Source organism: Chiloscyllium punctatum, chromosome 37 (assembly GCF_047496795.1).
Source record: "Chiloscyllium punctatum isolate Juve2018m chromosome 37, sChiPun1.3, whole genome shotgun sequence".
Lineage (NCBI taxonomy): Eukaryota > Metazoa > Chordata > Chondrichthyes > Orectolobiformes > Hemiscylliidae > Chiloscyllium > Chiloscyllium punctatum.
In genome coordinates, this window is record NC_092775.1 from 46,143,487 (window position 1) to 46,165,460 (window position 21,974).

The 21,974-nt window shown below is 39.2% G+C and overlaps 1 protein-coding gene across 1 annotated transcript in view; it reads left to right on the forward strand.

The window, feature by feature from the left end:
• The first annotated feature begins 779 nt into the window (after window positions 1–779).
• Window positions 780–21,974, forward strand: part of xkr7b (XK, Kell blood group complex subunit-related family, member 7b) — a 203,253-nt gene continuing 182,058 nt past the window's right edge. Inside the window, exon 1 of the mRNA XM_072556761.1 lies at window positions 780–1,420. Coding sequence (XP_072412862.1) covers window positions 780–1,420 — 641 coding nt within the window. The remainder of the gene's footprint in view (window positions 1,421–21,974) is intronic.

Genomic DNA, 21,974 nt, shown 5'->3' on the forward strand with positions numbered 1-21,974 from the left:
TGATCCCACCTCGAAATAAAGAACTTCCCTTAACTAACAGGCTTTGATATTGAGCCATGTCCAGGACCACGATGCTAACTGCGAGGGACAGTGAAAACGGTGAACTCCAACCCCAAGCAATGTTTGAGTGCTGGAGCGATATAATTAAACTCAAGATATTTTAGTAGCTTTACGGCCACTGTAATAAATATCGGAGTTAACGTCTCCCGAAATCCTGGTTAAGATTATCCCAGTGCGAGCAAAGTGTTGTATTGAAAATAGAAACATGCTGTCATGGGTATATCGGACGTGCAGGTGTGAGAAGGCGAAAACGTGTGTGGGGCTGGAGTCAGCCCGGGTTCTGATGGTGTTCAGTTCACAGCGCACAGTCAGCAGGGCTCGGTCTGGGGGGAAGGGGGTGCGGGGGCTGCCTGTTGAATCCCTGCCTGGGTCTCTCTGTGAAACAAAAGGGTGAAGCGCCTGTGCAGACTCGGTGATGTAGCCACGTTAATCGAGCTGGGCTCCAGTGGGAGGGTCAGATCCAGTGGCTGTGCAGCCAGAGCAGGGGGAGGAGCGGGACTGGCAGCTTTAATTCTCTCTCTCTCTCTCTCTCCACAGCTCAGCCCCACCCGCAGTCGCCGGAAGTTTTATTTTCCCCTCCCTCGAGCAGGAGGGTTTTTTTTAAAAAAAAGGCTCGGCATCTGCGGAAGTGAGTGTTAGTCTTTTTGTGTGTGAGTGAGTGAGTGAGTGAGTGTGAGAGAGAGAGGGGGGGGGGGGTGGGGGGAGGGTGCTTGTTCAACATGGCTGCAAAGTCGGACGGCATGGGAGGGACGGCGTCCGTCTCGTTGCAGAATTTAGGTCAACGCCCAGCGGAGAGTGAATGCGGGGAGAGGGGCTTGTCATCCTCGTCCGCCGGGCCCCTCGCCCCCGCCGCCGCCGCCGCCTCGTCCTCCTCCTCCCATTGTTGTGAGCCGGGCTCCGGCTGCTGTCACAGCTCCTGTGTCAACTCGGTGCCTCGCCAGCGGGAAGAGTACTCCTTAGCGGACTGCTGCTGGATCCTGGGCGCCTTGCTCGTCTTCTTCTCGGATGGAGCGACCGACGTGTGGCTGGCCGTGGACTATTACTTCCAAGGCGACTACTGGTGGTTCGGGCTGACGCTCATGTTCGTGGTGGTGCCGTCCCTGGTGGTGCAGGTACTGAGTTTCAGGTGGTTCGTCTACGACTACACCAACAGTAGCGGTGGGAGCAGCGCCCGAGCCCGGGCTGCAGCGGCGGCGGCGGCGGGAGGAGGAACTGGCCCTGATGAAGCAGCCGATCATTTCAGCACCAAGGAGAGCGAAGCGGGGCAGCGCCGGGCTACCCGCACTTCGACTTGCTGCCGCTTGTGCATGTGGTTCCTGCAGTCCCTCATCCACATTCTGCAGCTCGGACAGGTCTGGAGGTAAATCTGCAACATTCAACTGTATGTTCGTTGCTTACAATCTCAAACAGTTAAGCACCCCATCCCCTCCTGTTTTTTTTTAAAAATGGGTTCCTTCTGCTGTGTATGTGAATCTAAATACTGTGGAGGTATTTTATGTAATCAAAGAGACAATTGAAGAGTAACATAAAGCTATCCATTGCAACGCCCCTTTTTTTAGAAGTAAAATTGGACCTCCAATCTGTGGGACGTGAACTTGTCATTCAGTTTGCTGTTTTGAATCCAAATTTGATGATGGCTTTTTTAATCCACAAAACAGATTAATAATTGGAATAAAGCCTTTAAGTAAATCGTAATTACAGTAAACCAGCTTCAGTAGGAGGAATAAGAATTGTAAATCAGTTTGATTTTGCAAGCAAGGTAGACAAGTACTAAGGAGGAAGCTTTGTTCTGGCCAATTATAGTCTTGAATTCATTTTGACTGTCTTCAAAATTGATGGTATTTGCCCTCTTGACGAGTGTTCGCTCTCCCTATCCAGCGCGAGCAATTTCCAAAGTTTGACTGAACATTGGGAACAATGCAAACTTGTCCTTTTATTAACCTATGTCTGGGATAGCCAATAGAGAAACGGAATGATAGACTTAAGAAATAGTTTTAATTTTCCAGTACGATTGCTGGTTCAACACATTGTTAGTTACTGTTGACTTTGAACATGCATTTCTGCTTTAAACATGGCACAAGGAGCATTTTATAAACACAAAATTGAGAGCCGGAAAGGACCAGAAGGCTGAAGACCAGAAGATCCATTACGTTTCCTCCACTTGATTTTTGTTTTAAAAAACTTGTGCGCCACATGTGACTGACTTTTCTTTGTGTAATTAAAAAAAAATCTAACTTCCCTCCCCATAGCTAAAAACTGGGGGTTTACATGATTGCAGTAAATCAGGAACTCGTGGAGAACTGTGATACATTATAACTTAGACTTTTACTTCGTTGACTACTCTTTTATGGATAAAACAGGAAGCTGTATGATAGAGATGCTTACTCATAACCAGAATGGATACTATGCTTGGAAGTTAATGTAAAAGTGATACTATTCACATATATATGCTGTAATCAAACTAATATAACTTGATTTCATTAGCCAGTTTCCAGTAATATTTGTTGGAAGCCACTTAGTTTACAGCTGAGGTAACCAAGTGACAAAACTTGACAGGAACTAATTATACCATTTACATGAACTTTTACCTTATTCTCATTCTGGACTCTAAAATAATGGATTCGGTAATTATGGACCTCATTAATTCTTTATAGTTTGAGACCTCGATAAATAATTCTGTGGCAGATACTTAACTTCTTTGACTAGCTGGGGACAACAAAACTTCGACTATTACTGCCTGTTACTAACACCATCAAAAGTAATACATGGAACAAAAAAGTACAATTTAATTTTCCTTCACATTGAAAATGAGGAAACTCCACCCCACCCCCAACTCCATCATGATTCACAGCCACTGTTCATTCTTAATATTTTGCTCAAAAACAATTGGATTCCTCATTAACATGTGTAAAAGAGGCAACTTCTTTATGTTTCTTATGTTTGTAAAACAAAATCACCTTGTAAATTCTGTGCATGGTAATGACTATATAGAAGTTGGCAACGGTTGAAAATTACGGGACTGAACTGTTGACACTGATGATCCATTCTGCTTTTCTGAGCAAAAGGCCGATGTCAGCAGCAGTGAAAATCGGAGACCTGGCTTTGTTTCCCCTCTCCTCACCCATATAGTTGTCATTTTTTTCGCTGTTAATGTCAGATGCAGGACAGTAATGAACAAGAGAAGTACCAGGACCCCGAAAACTAAATCCCCAATAATAATCACCGCCCACGACAAACTTATTATGGCATTTAAATTTTAAATATTATAAATAATGAAAAATAACATTTTTTTTAAAAAAGTACCATTACAAAAGCAGCGTGCTGCCGCTTTAGGAGGCGTTACATAAGCTGATAAGAGCAGAAGTGCCGTGGCCTCGCCGCACCTTCTGGTTGCTTGTCTTTGTGTGGATCTCGAGTCAATATATACCCTGCTGCAGAAGTCTGAATCGAAGGGCGAATCAAGCTTTTATTCGCCTTCATTGGCAATGCCCTGACTGGAAGATCCGAGTATATGTTTCCTTGAGCTATTAATTTGCTTGGTTTTAGAATAGCTAGAACGGTTTTGTGTAATTTGATACTTAAGGCAGTATCAGGTTGGTACAAGGATGCGATTATAATCTTTCACGCGCGTACTAACTAACCATCTCAATCATTTTAAATATTTGAACTGATCGATAAAAGCAGTTTTCGTTACAATAATAACAAGAGGCACTTTTCTGGTGATGAACTGAGCACCATATACAAGTAAAAAAAAACAAGTCGTTCAGGAACGTGCTGTACCTAACCAGTCAATGATATCTCAGTCTTAAAATTCAAGTTTTATTGTGGCTGAATATGCAGGCCAGTTGTATGTTTAGCAAACTTTAGTGTATCCACATGACCCTATTGTGTTTAGAATTTAATAAATGCCTCAAAGCGCAATGTGCCCATTTGACAATTGAATAGTATGCTGAAGCATGATTTAAGACTGGTGCATTGTGTTATTATACTTTCCTCCCCCAATTAATATGTGGTGTAGATTGACTGAAGGATAAAAGGAATTTGGATAGTCTGTCTCAGATGTGAGTGAGTGTGGATTCATAGTGGTAGTGGGCAGCCTCACTGAGGGAGTTTGTAGAACTGCATGGTGAGGGAATGGGCAATTCACACCAATATTACACAATGTTCAGCTAAAGCTGATAGGGCGTAAAGCAGAGATCAAGCCATCCTTGGAATCAAGTTATGCTATACCGTATACAGGGTTGAAATGTGCTAAATTACCAACATTAAAGTTGAAAAATCTATTTAATTTAGAGGATATCCTGATGGCAGAATGTTGATTAAATTGGAAAGTGTTTTAGTCTTTAAGGAACCCTGATTTGTAACTAAAATTTCCTTCAATTTGCCAGCAGTGTTGGGGAATTAATTTCCTATCAAGAAATCCTTTTGGAAGATTTAAAGTCCAAACAAAGGTGTATTTGCTCTTTAATAGATGAACTGGATTGAATAGGAAATTGATAACATGCTGATTAAAGATTCTGACTTAGGATTTTGGTCTTCTGAAAATTCATTCCCTTGATAGAACATTTTAGCTTAATTCAGTTGCAGTTTTACCGAGTTAGAAGTTCTGCATGGGCATTAGATTATGATAGCTACAACTTGCAATTACTTAGTCTAATAGGTATCTCTATTTGTTTCAGAGGCAAAGGTGGAAGCTGAGTACAATTGCCATGTCCCATTTGAAACAGTGCACTGGTATTGAAGTCCAGTTACTTCCAGGGTTGTCAGAAAAGTTGAAGATTTCATCAACTTAATAAAAGTCTCCAATCTACCTGTCTGATGAACGCAGGTTAACAGAACACTGGATTTCTGTACTTAACATGAACTATTTTAACAAATCAATTCTCGACTAGCTGATATTCCAATCCCTTAAACACTTCTACACACATGCAACAGACAACAGTCAGACAAACATAGGTGTTATAGGTGGAAGGAAAACTATTGGGGAAACATGGTTCAAGGGCAGCAGTCCGCAGATTTTGAGGTGACTCCTGTTTCTTCTGAGTCCTTCTGATCTTCTTTCCAATCCGTTCAGTTCTTTACTGAATCCCTAGATTTGTTGATACATTAATTCAACCTTTCAGTCACTAGTTAGAGGCAATGGTTTCTGGCAAATGGTGGGGGAAGTTAATTGTCTTTGAGTTCTTGGTTACTTCACTGCAGAAAAAGAAGAGAGAGAGAGATGCTGTCTCCTGCAGCTTTGAGACCTTCTGCCTCAGTCATGTTCACATAAATACTACCCATCTGCCCATCAACCAGAGAGTTGTTATGCTGATGACTCCTGGCCTCAACAACTGGTCTTAATTGGAAAAACAAGTCAGTGGTTTGACTCTGTGCAAAGCTTGCTTTGAATACCCACCCACCCACAGTGCCATTGAATCTTAAACATCTTTCCTGCTTCTTGAACAGTGTGAACTCTAGTCATAATGTGCTCCAGTAACTTGTTTTTAAAAGTGCACTTACTCCTTTCACAATCCTTGGTTTAAAGCAGCCATTTCCCCATTTTTTGTTTGCAATTCAAAACAAAGAAAAATAAAAATTGTGTGCTGTTTACACAGGAAAAGACTGAGGAGATATCTAAAAAAGTATTTTTTTAAAAAAAAGTGCTTCAAGATCATCTTGTAGCTAATGTTATCTATCAACAGCATTATCCATAGTAAGTGCTTTTAAAAAGTGGTTCACACTATGATTAAGTTTTCAAAAGGAAAAAGATTTAACCACTTCTGAAATTGTTGTTGTCACTGTTAATTGGGCTAAAATATCAAATAGCTTTTAGAAAGTCAGTCAATGAGCTACAGCATTTAAAATGCGTTTCTGTTAATCTGTTTTATAGATAATGGAACACTTATAAGGAAATCCTTGTGCTTCAGTCTAACCTGTGTTACGGAGTGTGTTTCATCTTAGTGTGTGATTATGCAATTAAGGAACCAAGAGGATAGCAAATATGGGACTTTAGCACCTGTAGTAAGGGAACATCTGGAAAGGAGCTTCCACTGAGGAAGACTTCAAGCTGAAGGAGGAACTGGCTATTGATTTGTGTTTTTCAAGTAAGATTTTGGTTAAATATCATTTTAATACTACATTCTATTTCATCATTCTAATTTCAGAGGTACAGGGAGATGGTAGTTTGACTGTCACCTACCAAATGTGTGGGTGTCTTAAACTAGGGCTACTCAAAAATAGTTCTGTTAGATGTTATTATTAGCTTGAATTACCATACATGGGTTGTAATTATTCTACACAATCAACACAAAATGCAACTGTACTTTTAAAGAAAACATTAATTTGCAATGCACATGCAGTCTAAACTAACTGAGTTAATAGGAATGGAAAATGGACAATTATCCAACCCTACAATAAGGCACTGTTTTTAAAAAAAACAAAAGCCGTGTTTCAAATAAAAACATAAACAGTGTTATTTAAGAATTTGTAGAACACTGGGAATGAGGAAGAAGTGAAAATTTCAATTCATCCTGTATATTTAAAGGAGATAAAGTTGAACCTTAATGAATGGCAGTGGCAGATAATGACACATTGCGATGTGTGTTCCATCACTATTTCCAATTGCTCCAGGATACTGATATTTTTTCCAGGACTGTTGCATGACTTTTTATTTTGACAAGAGCAAGATAATTGCTTTCCATTCTTTGAAAGTAATGTTTTTTTTATCTTGTGAATGGCTCAGCTAAGGATTTGCTTTTGACAATGTCAATTCTATCACTGGAAGAGCAATCACTAGTCACTTCCCAACAAGGAAGCTATTTCTTGCTCCTCTTAGAGGTAACTTATTGTTGGAAAGTAATAGTTTGTGCATCTCTGTGACAAGAATTAGGTCAGGTAGCAATAGGGCAAAGACTTTTAATAAGACCTGAAAAAAACAACTGAAGTGTTGTCATTGCAAATATATTGCAAATTCTGCTGAATCAGTTTTGAGAGATGAAAATTACTTTGAATTTTTTTTATTAATTCTTCCATGGAATGTAGATACAGCTGGCTATTTATGGGTGAAGAGGCAATGGGCACATTTGCCTATTCCTAATTTCTCTTGAGTGTACTTTTAATGCAATAGTTTTCCAACTAATAACTTGCAGTCCAAAATAAAGGAGCATCAAATGAATATATATTCCCTTAAACCCATGGCTGATAATACAGCTCCAACACTAGATAAAAATTATTTTAAGTCAACAAGAAATGGAAAAAAAAATTACCAATTGCTGTATCTGCAATCTTTGACTGTAAGTAAAGAAGTTGCCTCTAAATTTTTATTTGGCTGATTATGGGTGTACCACAGGACTATATTAATTACAGATCTGGAGCACTGAAAGAATTTTACTTATAACTCCATTAAACTGAGCAACCTTTTCCTATCAGGATTCAGAATGTGTAGTTGAAGCTTTGGATTTTTACTCAGATTTATAATGGCAGTTTTCATTTCCATTCTCCTTTTTTGCAGACACTGCATGTCATTTTCAATCACAAATGGAAAAAGTGGAATAGTTGACATTCAACTCCAACAAATGAACTCAAAACGCAGTTCAATAAATTGGCATTTATTTAAAATGCAGAATGTTGATTCTGGCTATTTATTTTGCAGATGAATGTAATATCAGCATCCGCTTGTTTTGAAGTGATACGTGTCGTATTTAGTTGATTTTAAAAGCATACAGAATCTTTGCATGCTCCCATTTTTGGCCTGGTATTTGTGATTAGCAGTGGACAAATGGTACCACCTTTCCGTACACTTCCAGTTGTCTATAGATAAATATAGGCTTATAGACTGGGATTTAGAGTTATTAAAAATCCAAAACACTGCTTACAAGATAGTTGGTGTATTAATGTTTTGACTTATAACAGTCATAAATTGAATTGTTCTAATAAAAGTTGTTCAGTAACTGCAGATGAAATGCTCACTCCATAAATTACAAATGCTTATTTTTTCAATCAGGACGCATCTTACCTTTTCCACATTTTTTTTTCATTCACCTCATAAAATATTGGAGTTTCACATTTGAAAGAATAGCATGTGTCCAGTTCAATTCATTGTGTCCTCTTGGTTAACCCCAGAGTTACATTGCTGAATATTTAGATAATTGAACTGAATTGAATTTATTGTCACATGTACCAAGGACCGTGAAAAGTTCTATCTTGTGAGCAATACAGAGTTAAGTAGCGTAGATAAGTAAATAATAGGTAAACAGCGGCAAAAACAAAACCACAGGTACAGGCGAATGTTAGGAGTTTGAATTCATTCAGTAGGAGAAAAACTCTTTCAAAACTGGCAGGTGCGTGTGTTCAGGCTTCTTTACCTTCTCCCTGTTGGTAGAGGTTGTAGAAGAACATTGCCAGTGTGGGGTGGATCATTGAGAATGCTGGCAGACTTTCCTTGACAGCAGGCCTCATAGATGTATTCCATAGATGGGAGGTTGACCTTTGTGATTTCTTCATTGTGATACATTGTGATAGCAATGTGATATTTCATTGTTAGGCTACATCCCTGAAAGTAAATTGAGCTGCAAGTCTGCTTGACCTGAGAGAATATCTAAGGTATTAACCAATCTTGTGAGACTTCATTGTTGTATTTGTCCAGAACAACTTAGAGTCATAGAGATATACAGCACGGAAACAGACCCTTCGGTCCAACTTGTCCATGCTGACCAGATATCCCAACCCAATGTAGTCCTACCTGCCAGCACCTGGCCCATGTCCCTCAAAACCATCCTATTCATAAACCCATTCAGATGCCTTTTTAAATGTTGCAATTGTACTAACCTCCACCACTTCCTCTGGCAGCTCATTCCATACACACATCACCCTCTGTGTGAAAAAGTTGCCACCTAGGTCCCTTTTATGTCTTTCCCCTTTCAACCTAAACCTATGCTGAGTTCTGGACTCCCCTATCCCAGGGAAGAAACTTTGTCTATTTGTCCTATCCATGCCCGTCATAATTTAGTAAACCTTTCTAAGATCACCCCTCAGCATCTGAAGCTCCAGGGAAAACAGCCCTAGCCTATTCAGCCTCTCCCTATAGCTCAAATCCTCCAACCCTGGCATCCTTGTAAATCCTTTCTGAACCCTTTCAAGTTTCACAACATCTTTCCAGTAGGAAGGAAACCAGAATTGCACACAGTATTCCAACAGTGGCTGGACCAATATCCTGTACAGCCACAACATGACCTCCCAACTCAGTACTTTGACCAATAAAAGAAAGCATACCAAACACCACCTTCACTATCCTATCTACCTGTGACTCTACTTCCAAGGAGCTATGAACCTGTACTCCAAGGTCTCTTTGTTCAGCAACACTCCCTAGGGCCTTACCATTAAGTGTATAAGGCCTGCTCAGATTTGCTTTCCCAAAATGCAGCACCTCGCATTTATCTAAATTAATCTCCATCTGCCACTCCTCAGCCCATTGGCCTATCTCATCAAGATCCCGTTGTACTCTGAGGTAATGTTCACTGTCCACTACATCTCCAATTTTGATGTAATCTGCAAACTTATTAACTATACCTCTTATGCTTACATCCAAGTCATTTCTATAAATGACAAAAAGTAGTGGACCCAGCACTGATCCTGGTGGCACTCCACTGGTCACAGGCCTCCAGTCAGAAAAACAACTCTCCACCACCACCTTCTGTCTTCTACCTTTGAGCCAGTTCTGTATCCAAATGGCTAATTCTCCCTATATACCATGAGACCTAACCTTGCTAACCAGTCTCCCATGGGGCACTTTGTTGAACACCTTACTAAAGTGATTCAGATGTCATCCACTGCTCTGCCCTCATCAATCCTCTTTGTTACTTCTTCAAAAAATTCAATCAAGTTTGTGAGACATGATTTCCCACGCACAAAGCCATGCTGACTATCCCTAATCGGTCCTTGCCTTTCCAAATGCATGTACATCCTGTCCCTCAGGATTCCCTTCAACAACTTGCCCACCACCAATGTCAGGCTCACTGGTCTGTAGTTCCTGGCTTGTCCTTACTACCCTTCTTAAACAGTGGCATCACGATAGCCAACCTCCAGTCTTCTGGCACCTCACCTGTGACTTTCAATGGGGACCAGCGAACACTTCCCTAGCTTCCCACAGAGTTCTAGCATGCACCTGATCATGTCTGGGGGATTTATCCACTTTCATGCGTTTCAAGACATCTAGCACTTCCTCCTCTGTAATCTGGACATTTTTCAAGGTGTCACCATCTGTTTCCCTACAGTCTATATCTTCCATGTCCTTTTCCACAGTAAACATTGATGAAAAACACTTATTTATTATCTTGCAATGAGGCTCTAAACAAAAATAGTACACTCGATGGCTATCTGTGAAAGTAGCTTTGATATTGATTTCCAAAGAAGCTGACGGTAGTTGTGTTCCAGCACCTTGAGCATCAATTGTATGTGTTGCTTGATGTAAAATATGGGATTTATTTTAGTAGAATTGTATTTACATTTTACAAAAAAAGCCCATTTAACCTATGAAATATTTTGCACGATATCAAGCAATCTGAAAAACCTTAGCATTGCTAATGCAGGTGACTCATTTGGAATTGACCACAAACATTATCATAAAAATAGTAAAACTATTAACACAGCAAAGAAAAAGAAAAGTGCTATGTTACTTGGTGCAGTGGGAAGTTTAATTGTACCAGATACAAATAGTAACATCATTGAACTTTTGCAGAATAATGTTTGATTTGTTCTGTTACTTCAGAGATGGTGCCTTTTAAAATTTAGTCTTTTTAAGTAGCATCAAGGAAGATATTCCTGGCGGCAGTTGACTCAGTTTTCTTTGACTGCAATGTATATAGTAACATGTCAGAACCGGTCCTTTTTAAAAGGGCAAGAGTTGATGTTGAATCCTAGGATAGCAACCAAGAACAAATAGCATGAGACAGATAAGCAGCATTATTAGTTTGTAAATGTTTCAAGAGAAAATATGTGTGCATTATCGGTGGCTCAGTGTTTAGTACTGCTACCTCACAATGCCAGGGACCCAGATTCAATTGCACCCTTAACCACAGAGTTTGTGCATTCTCCCTCTGTATGTGTGGGTTTTCTCTAGGTGCTCTGGTTTCCTCCCCACAGTCCAAAGATATGCAGGTTAGGTGGATAGGCCATACAAAATTGCCCACAGTACACAGGGATATGTAGGTTAGGTTGATTAACTATGTGAGATGCAAGATTACAGGGAACAAGGATGGGGGAGGGGTCTGGGTGGGATGCTCTTTGGAGGGTTGGTGCACTCTATGGGCTGAATGGACTGCTTCCACACTGTAGAGGTTCTATGACTCTGTGATCACATTAATCAGATTACATTTTTAACAGTGAATTAAAATGGCTGTGCATTTTACTATTTATCACACCCTAATTGATTTTGAATTTTAAAAAGTACATTTCTGGAAAATATTTTGATTCAATTCTATTTTGCAATGGTCAAGATTATTGACAGTAGAGATTACAAAGAGAAGGATGCTTCATTCAGTCTAATTCTTGTGCCACATTCCCTCTGAAATTAAACCTCGGGCTGACCCAAGTGTGTGCATTCATTGAAGGTGATACGAGAGGGAAGTGGGCTGTTTCTAGAGTGAAATTAGGTAGTCTGATAGTGTCCTGCTTATCCCTAAGCTAAACTTCAATCACTTATTTTCATTCTAAGGTTTAGCACAGTTGGATTCCATTAAATGAGAGGTCAAGGAAAGAAATGAAATCTAGGTGACTGTATAAGATTCTTGGCCACAACTAAATTGAATGGCTTGTACAGCTGGAGGAGGTCCCAGTTTGATGTATGATATAATTGAACGTTCAGCACTTTCATCCAGAGCAACATGAACAGTAAGAACATAGTGACCCAAACCACAGTTTTAAAAAAAAGACTGTCCACAATTGTGGAACTTTTGTTTCTGTTTATCTTTACCCAGTGCCTAATTTACATATTACCAGCAAACAGGTATAAATCTGCTATAAATGTACAATGGTGCGAGTAGATTGATAACAGTTTAACCTTTCCCCTTTAAAAGCATTGCCTACCTCAGCTATTGTAGTTCGATGTCTTATTTACAAATGTACTTTATTTTGAAATTATGGAGATCTAGATGTCCCTAATATGATTTAACCTCAGGATGTACCCTTTCACGTGAGTTGCACTCTGTGATTTTAAAGAGGCTGTCATCTTAAATTCAAATCCACGGTGGCAAAAAGATCTTATCCATAGAAGACGGTACAACCAAACAACCTAACATGAGTAATGTACAGATTTTAAATATAAATTATGACACTTTTTTTTAACGCAGAGTGTGGTAAGGGCATGGAATACCCTACCTGCTAATGTAGTTGACTCAGCCACATTAGGGAGATTTAAACAATCCTTAGATAAGCACATGGATGATTTGGGGATAGTGTAGGGGGATAAGCTGAGAATAGTTCACAGGTCGGCGCAACATCGAGGGCTGAAGGGCCTATTCTGCGCTGTATTGTTTTATGTTCTATGTACTAATTTGCATCAAAAAGCAAAATTACAGATTTTCTCTAGAATGTCTTTGTCTTCAGCATTCACTGATGAGGATGTGCATCTCACTATATACAACTTCTGTTTTTAACTCAAGGTTTTGAGCAATATGCAATATCAACAACAGTTTTTAATCCTTCAGCATGATAAATAGTATATTTTTTTCCAACAGCGAGTAAGGTTACTGAAGTAATTGTTTCTTTTTTAATAGAATTGTTGATGTGATTTGTCCCTGCAACTTGAAACTAGAATCACAAAAAGAACAACTGTTTTGAGGAGTGTAATCCCAAGGTGGTTTCATATATCATTTTTGGTTTGTATCTTGCATGACATGTGATCTTGAGGGCCAATGCCTGCCAGATACTGCAAAGGAATTGTTCTTCACATCCCCCGATATTGACTTTTTGAGTGAACTGAAATGGCTGCCTCTGTTTCATTCATAATTTCTGAGGTAAACGAGGAGGCAGCAAGTCTAGCACAGCAGTACTTAGAAGGCCATTTGCTTAATGTGTAACATGAATCAAATCATGTGGTGAAATTTTGGGTGAACTAGCTGGGAAACCTAAGAGCTTATATATCAGGCACTATTTCCTAGGATTGAACTTTAGACATTCCCTCTTGTCAAATTGTGTGAACATTTCTGCCTTCAAATCCAATTCAAAATAAACATGTGGTATTATGCATGTTATTGTGAAACTTATTGATGGTCATATGATATTTTTAAATAGCTTACAAAAAATAAGTAAGACCTGGTATTTATAAAAGTACAAATTATAATTTTAGCTATTTAAAGTATTAACAATGGTTCGTATTTTAAGAGAAGACTTGGTTCTATATTTTCAATGTAATCTGAGCAAACCTTAAAGGAAAATCAAATTCAATTTTTATAAAATATTGATGTTTTATTCACTTAAATTTATTTGTAAAAATCATTACAATGCAGTATGAAAGCTCTGCTAGGGATTGTGAGGAGACCAATTACAAATCCTGTTTCTTCAGCACGGTCAGCCATCTCCCAGTAATGCTTGATGGACCCCTAAACATGTCTTCACCACCTTATGCAATCATCCTGCCAATCCATGTCCCCTCAGATCATCCATGCCACCTTTAGTTTCTCATGTATCCTGTGCCCCCATGTCATCTCTGTGCTCCCAACATATTTACCACAGCTGCTAACCTAGTATGCGCTGCACAGTCCTCAAAATGCATTCAAAGTCAATGACAAAACTTCAGATTTATTGAAGCAAACGTAAACTAATAAAAGCCTCAATATCATGGATTAGGAGAAGAAACTCTGCCATGTGAAAGAAAATCTATGCAATATTTGTAATCCTCTTCTATCAATAGACCAGCAACCTCATCAATGGGGCAAGAAATTATAAACTCATTCATTCATATACCTCCTGTGTAGGAATCCATTACCACATGAAACAAAATGAAACACTGACAATGACCACAGTTGTCCAAGCAATAAAGCAATCTGAGGAGGAAAGAATAGAAAGTATCCAATTCAATTTCAAAGTAAATTAAGTATAATTATGTCTGATAATCAATGTAAAGGACCAGGTGATTAGATTTGTTATCAAATGTCAAAATCAGTTTTTTTTTAATCATCAAGAGATGAAGACATAACCCGGAAAGATATTTAATGCATTTTCACTGCATTGTGGACATTTCTTCATTAAGCAAATACTATAATATAGGTGAATAAGTAAGCTGGTCAATGTTAAAGGACAGGTCAGTATATTGAATCACGGTTCTAAAGTCACATCTACATTACGATACAGCAACTAATAGTGACAGCTAAAAACATGAAAATACTTTGCATTTGCTCTTCACAATATTCCAGACTTCTCAGCAGGGTTTGTATCTTTTACACGAACTGTCAAAGCTGGCACACTTCAATCAGCTTCCAAAACCTTGCATCACCAAAGGAAAAGAGTATGATGAAAAAATGTGATTTTCTTCCATTTTGAAGTAGTGGATCCACTCTCCGTGGGGGCTGTTACGTGTGTTGCACCCTAGTTAGTGCAACCCCACACCAATGAGGAAGTTGGGAATGCAGAGGAAAAACAGATGTATCAAGAAGTTCTCGGTATTGACTATTCACACACTAGTATGAGTCTCTCCCCCAAACTGAAAATTCAGCCCAATATGTGTTGCAAAGTAAATTGAACCAATATTTTCCTCTGAGATTCAAAGAACAATATTGCTGCATTGCCTTTGACAATTCCTTGATTTTTATCTTGCATAGAACTTAATTATACCTAAAACTCAAAGTGCTTGTCATTTTTAACAAAAACATGCAAACCTAGTGTCAATCGATCTGTCTGAATTTGTAGCTTCTCATTTTATTGGTATTTCTTGACACTTCATTTTAACATTCATGGAGAATGCTGGGCCAAATTTAATATCTTACCTACTGCATTTAAATAGTCTACTAATCTTATCTTCATAATTAGCATTTACTCTTCCAAATTAACAACTTATAAAAGCAGATTTTCATTCACTTTATTTTTTTCTTTCTCAAAATGAAATTGTGCCAAGTGCTTGAGGTGAATTGATTGCTGATTAAAACATGTCCCAAGGGATTATGGTTAAAGTAGCAATGGCTTTTATTTCAATGAAGCACATCATGCACCATTTCCCCTTCATAATTCACTTTGCTTGCTGTGTTAATGACTTTTATCTGAATGATTTGATACTGGAGAGCTGATTCTTTTGAAAATAGATGGGTACAGCAGAAGGAAAGAAGCACCTTTTGATAATTCTGACATTCATTAAATGGGTGTAATTGAATGTGCAGTGTAGCTTTGTAAAATCAATTAAGAGGAGCATTTCGTAAATGGTCAAAATGATAGGTTGCTGGTGCCATATTCTATTTGTAGTTGGCAACTTTTCAGATTATATTTTGCATGATTTGAATAATGTGGCTACATTTATATTACTTATTGTTGAGTTCCAGTGCTGAAACTGATGCTTAACTGATTTCAACAAAAAAAATCAAATTAAGTAATTGACACCACCTGACCATCAACCTCCTTTATAATATAGTTTTCAACTTGTATTTCAAGACCAATACACATTTATTTCCTATAAGCTGTTTTACTCTGTGATACTTAATTTACTTTAATTTTTTTTGTCTGTTCTGCATTAGTAAATGGATAATTCGCCATTAGAGCATTGATATTGCACTTATTTGGCATTAAACATATCCAAAAATACCAAGTGCAGCATGGAAATAGTCAGTTTAGCTCATCTGGTCTATCCTGAACTGTAAGCTCCACAGAATGTATGCAATTTGAAGTCTATTGAAAATTGTCTCCTCACCAGCCAATCAAAACAATATTTATTTATTTTTGACAAACAATGAAGTAAGGTTTGATGAGGATGAAATATTAAAAGTGATGTACCACATCATAAATTTGCCAACAAAATTAAAGTCCATAATAGTACAGGGGGAGTAGCAATATGACTCCAAGATTGGCTAAAGGATAGACACAGAGTGGAGGGTAAACAGCTGTGTCTCTAGTAATTGGCATTTGTATCAAGCAACTCAGGGCTAGCCATTCTTGAGGCACTGTGGACCGTCAGTAACAGCATTGTACTCCAACACAATCTGCAACTTCATAGCCCAGCATATCCCCCACTTTACCACTACCATCAAACCAGCTCAATGAAGAATTTCAGGGAATGTGCCAGGAGCAGCACCAGATATATCTAAAATGCATTGTCAAGATGGTGAACCTACAGTACAGAACTACCTGTGTACCAAGCAGTATAAACAGCAACTAATAGAGCTAAGCAATCCAACAACATATGGATCAGATCTAAGCTGTGCAATCCTGTCACATCCAATGATGAATGGTGTTGGACGATCAAATGACTCACTGAAAGAGGCAGCTCCACTAATATCCCCATCATAAATGGTAGGAGAGCTCAGTATAATCGTGCAATTGATGAGGTTGAAGAATTTGCAAGAACCTTCAGCCAGAAATGCTAAATGGACGATCCATCTCGGCATCTTTCAAAGGTCACCATCATCACAGACGCCCATCTTCAACCAATTAGATTCCCTCTGTGATCACTGGAAATGATGGAGACACTGGATACTGAAAGTCTATGGGCTTTGACAACATTCTGGCAAAAGTATCGAAGATTGATGCTGGAGAACAGCCAAGCTGTTCCAATACAATTATAACACTGGGATCTATGCAATAATGTGGAAGGTCATCCAGATATGACCTGTATATAAAAAGCAGGACAAATACAACCCAGCCAATTATTGCCCCATCACTCTACTCTTGATCATCAGTTAAATGATGGAAGGTATCATCAACCATGCTACCAAGCTGTACCTGCTCAGTAGTAGCCTGCTCAGTGAAGCCCAGTTTGGGTTCCACCAGGGCCAATCAGCTCATTACCTCCTTACAGCCTTGATTCAAACATTGACAATAGAGCTGAATTCCAGAGGTGAGGCAAGAGTGACAACCCGTGAAATCAAGGCTGCAATCAACTAAGTGTGGCATCAAGGAGACCAAGCAAAACTGGAATTAGTGGGAATTGGGACATACCCTCCAATGATCTAAGTCATACCTGGCACATAGGAAGATGATTGTAGTTGTTGGAGGCCAGTAATCTCAGCTCCAGAATGTCTCAGCAGGAGTTCCTCAGGTTACTGTCCTAGTCCAACCATCTTCAACTGCTTCATCAGTGACCACTCCTCCATAAGGTAATTGGGTATGATTGCACAATGTTCAACATCATTCAGTACTCCTCAGAAATGGAAGCAGTTGATGTTCAAATGCAACAAGATTTGGAACAATATCCCGACATGGCTGACAAGTGACAAGTAACATTCGTGACATAAGAATGGCAGGCAATGACCAACTCCAATAAGAGACAACCTAGCCACAACTTCAAGACATTCAATGGTGTTGCCATCACTGAATCTACCACTATTAATGCCCCAAGATGTTACTGTTGATCAGAAACTGAACTGGACTCACCATATAAATTCAATGACGATGAAAGTAGGTCAGAGGCTCGGAGTACTGCAGTGAATAATTGACCTTCTGACTCCCCAAAGCCTGTCCACCATCTACTAGGCATTCTACAGGAGTGATAGAATACTAGCCACTTGCCTGGATGGGTGCAACTCCAACAATACTCAAAGCTTGACATCGTCCAGGACAAAGCCTGTCACCACATCCACAAAAATGTATTCCCTCCACCACTGATACTCAGCAGTGTGTATTATCCGCAAGAACCGCTGCAAAAATTCACCAAGGCTTCTGATACAGCACTTTTCAAACTAATACCTCTTCCACCTATAAGGAGAGGGCAGCAGATACATTAAAACACCATTATCCACAAGTTCCCCTCCTAAGTCACTCTCCATTTGAACATATATCACTATTCTTCAGTGTCACTGGGTCAAAATCCTGAAATTCCCTTCCTAATGGCAATGCCAGTCAACCTTCAGCACATGAACTGCAATGGTTCAGGAAGGCAGCTCACCATCACCTTCTAAAGGGCAACTAGGGACCGGGAATAAGTGCTGGTCAGCCAGTGATGCCTACATCGAATGAGTGAAGTAAAAATATGTGGTAATAGAAATAAATACTGAAAATATTTCACTCGTCCAGCATAGCACATCATATATATTTCTGTGTTAGGAAGTTTTAAAAACATGACTAATTTTCACTTGGTAGTGCAGAACTAGAATATTACTGAAAAAAATGCTGTTATCAGGACAGACATAAGAATGTCAAATTTCAGAAAGAGCAGCAATTTATACTGGATAGAAAAGAGACAATTTTGCTATGCAGTGTAAATTTTTACTCACTTTGCAATTTGTCTTGCATCATCTTTCTAGCAGCCCGGCCCGAATCCTCCTTTTGCTGCCATTAACCAAATCACCCAGTCTTATTGTTGGATAGAATTTTGAACAGTTCACATTCTCCATTCTCTTCATTCTCTATTTTGCCTTGACTTGAAGAGAAAGTCCCAAGGCATATAATAGAGTGTTTGTAGGACTAATAATGATTAGAACTCTGGTACTTCTCATTTTAATTGTTTTCTGACCTCTGTTCCCTCTTTCCCCAGTTTAAAAAATGTCTGTTACTCTTTAAGTCTATTTCCTATCCATCTCCAAATGCCATTTTTATTTTAATACTGCTTCAGGGTTAAACAATGGCCTTTATTGAGGAATTTTGTTAAAAGCTCCTTGAAATAGGATATTCTGTTTCCACTAGTTGGTATGTCAATAAATATAGGTCATAATTTCAAGAGAACCAGCAGTGAGTTTAGGAGAAATATCTTTACTCGGTTATAAAGATTTGAAAAGTGCTGCCTGGGAAAGTGATGGACGTCGATTCCATACAAGGCTTTAAGAGAGTTGGATATACATTTGAAAGTGATGAATTTGAAGACTAAGGAGGTAGGGCTGGAGAATGGGACAAGCTGGTAGCTCTTCAAGAGCTAGTACAGACACCATTGGTAAATGGCCTCCTTCTGTACTGTACATTTGTGATTCTCATTGCTGTTTACCATGTGGTTTAGAATTCACTTGGCTGGAGTGAAGTAGGAAGAGAAATGTCACCATTATTAATCCCAATACAAGTCATAGACCACAAATAGAAATAAAATAGAGATCTGCTAACTGTTCAGGATGATCAACAGACACAAGCAATCACTCATTCGCTGATTACTGGCCATCTGCAGATAGACTGAAATCAAAGTTATGTATGTGGTCAAAATAGAGAATTTTCTTTAGAATATATCTAGGATAAATTCCTGGATCAGTATGTTTCAATCTAGCAGAGTCACTACTAGACTATAGGCTGTCTTGCCATACCAAAGAGCCCAGGTATATCCTGGGGTTATGGTTCTCCACAAGGAGGGTTGAGGGGCTTGGTTCGAGAGATTGGGCAGAACGTTTAAAGACCATAAGATAAAGGAGCAAAATTAAGCCATTCAGCCCATTGAGTCCACTCTGCCATTTGATCATGGCTGATATGTTTCTCAATCTCATTCTTCATGTCCCCATAACCTTAGATCCCCTTATTAATCAAACCTATCTATCTCCATCTTAATTATACTCAGTGACGTGGCCTCCACAGCTTTCCACAGCAATGGGTTCCACAGATTCATCACCTGTATTCCTGATGAAAGGCTTTTGCCCGAAACGTCAATTTTACTGCTCCTTGGATGCTGCCTGAACTGCTGTGCTTTTCCAGCACCACTAATCCACCCTCTGAAGAAACCCATACTCATAAAGGAGTAGATTGTCTTGTTGGGTCCTAACTCCAGTGAGTCTAAGAAACCTGGGAAGATGTTTCTCCCCAAACCTCTTTCCCTCACCAATGAGTTCTGCAGCTAAATCTGCCAAGCTTTCTGTGTGGACCTCCCATGCCACAGGTAGTGTACCAGCTGAGATAGGATGAGGCTGTTAATTGACCACTTAAAGTCTTTAAAAGACTGTCTTGTAGCTGGCTACCTGCACCTCACCCATTGCTCAAAATTTCAGACTGGTCAGTATAGGTGCTGGGTGGGATGACTGGAGGCAACCACACTGTATCTCCAAGTCTACTGGCAGGGGGGATGGAAAAGCAGGCATTGATTTGTTGAAAGAACAGATCAATGACAATGGAAAAAGGTGATAAATTTGGCCTGTATGTTAAAGGCATGAGTTGCGATCCTGGAGTCACAAGTTGTCTCCATTTCCTTTTATCAATTACAATGAACAGCATAATTCAAACAAGTCCAGTTAATTAGGGAGTTCACAATAAGTGGTGTTGATAGTTGTGAGACCCCTCAAGAAACCCACTTGTGGCTCCGAGCTATTAAGTTCAGTTTTTATGGCATCATTTTAAGGGAACAGATGTGCCTTTTCTCATTTAATGAATGAAGCTGCTGGATATATCTCCACATTACTGGGTGATTATTGGTGTAATCTGCACAAAGAAAGGAGCCTGGAAGACTGGGGGGGGGGGGGGGGGGGGGGGGGGTGATCTGATTGTGGATGTTGTGGCCAGTATTATCAGCTACTGATTAAATTACAGTAACTTTGGATACCATCTGATTTTAATTCATTTCTCATTGTGACAGATAGTGATGAGTCAGCCTTGTTCAATCTAATTTGTGGGATTGATGTGAGGTTGGTCGGGAGATGTGGGGAAGTTGAGGAAAGGGAGAAGTACTGACAAAATTACTGCTTAATGAAGAAAATGCACAAATAACAACTGTTTGTTTTAGCTGTCACTGAGTTATATGCATGTTTTGTTCTGCTTGTAGTGGTGGTGTCTGGACTATAGACATATGCCCCTTGTCAATGTACAAATATTGCACAAGTGGCAGTTCTTAAACTATCACATTTTCTCACTTCTAATTGCTGACTCTCTTTAGAATTGGCAACAATAATGGAAGTATATTGGCAACTCATGTTGTTATTATTCTCCTGCACTCTAATGGTGGCCATTCCCTCTGTTCTGAGTTATAATTAGGTAGAAATCTCTTACTGACAATTGGTCCTGAGTTTTCATTGTTAATTGTGAGAATGTAATTGATGGCTATGTGAAGTGAGGCTCTGTGCCTTTGAGAATTATTGAATAACATTCACCGTCAAGTCTATCTTTTGAGAAAAGCACTTCCAATTTAAAAGATAATCTCTTCATTTCTGAGGAGTGATTTGATTTTTTTTAGTTGGTGATGAAAAATTGAGAGGGTGGCACTAAGAATGGGCGTAATAACCACAGTGATGATGTCAGTGAGGGCACAAACTAAATTAATGGCTTTTGTCCCATTGATTGACTAGTGAGCTGCCAGTTCTATCTGAGCTGTTTTCTTGGCAGCCTTCAAGGGTGAAACAGTGGGACGCCCATGGTTTCATTTAAAGACGATCTGCTTCTCTTAAAAGGTGATCTGCAGTTTTTGTGTATTAAATCCTTGAAGAATTCCCTTTTTAGTGAAGACAGAAATTGTGGATGAACCACGATTTGTGATCATACGGAATTATTAACTCTAATTTAGAATAAGAAAATTTCAGTGCTGGAGATGTCTTTTGGGGGAGATGGTAAACTTGAGGCTTGCATGTGCTCTCGGGTAGTTACAAAAAAAATTCAACTTTTTAAAGAAGGAGAAGGTAGTTATTCCTTGGCCTGATCACTATTTATCTCCTAGCAAAGCAACTCAATAGAATTATTGAACTGATCATTTCAGCTGTGAATGCTTTTTTCATCTTGCTGTTCACAAATGACAACACACTACACCAATAACACTGCTTTCCTGTTTACAAAATGTCGCTGCTAACTTATTTAAACTGCTGCATAAATGCTGTCTTAATCTTTCTAAGTGCAAGATAGCACTTTCT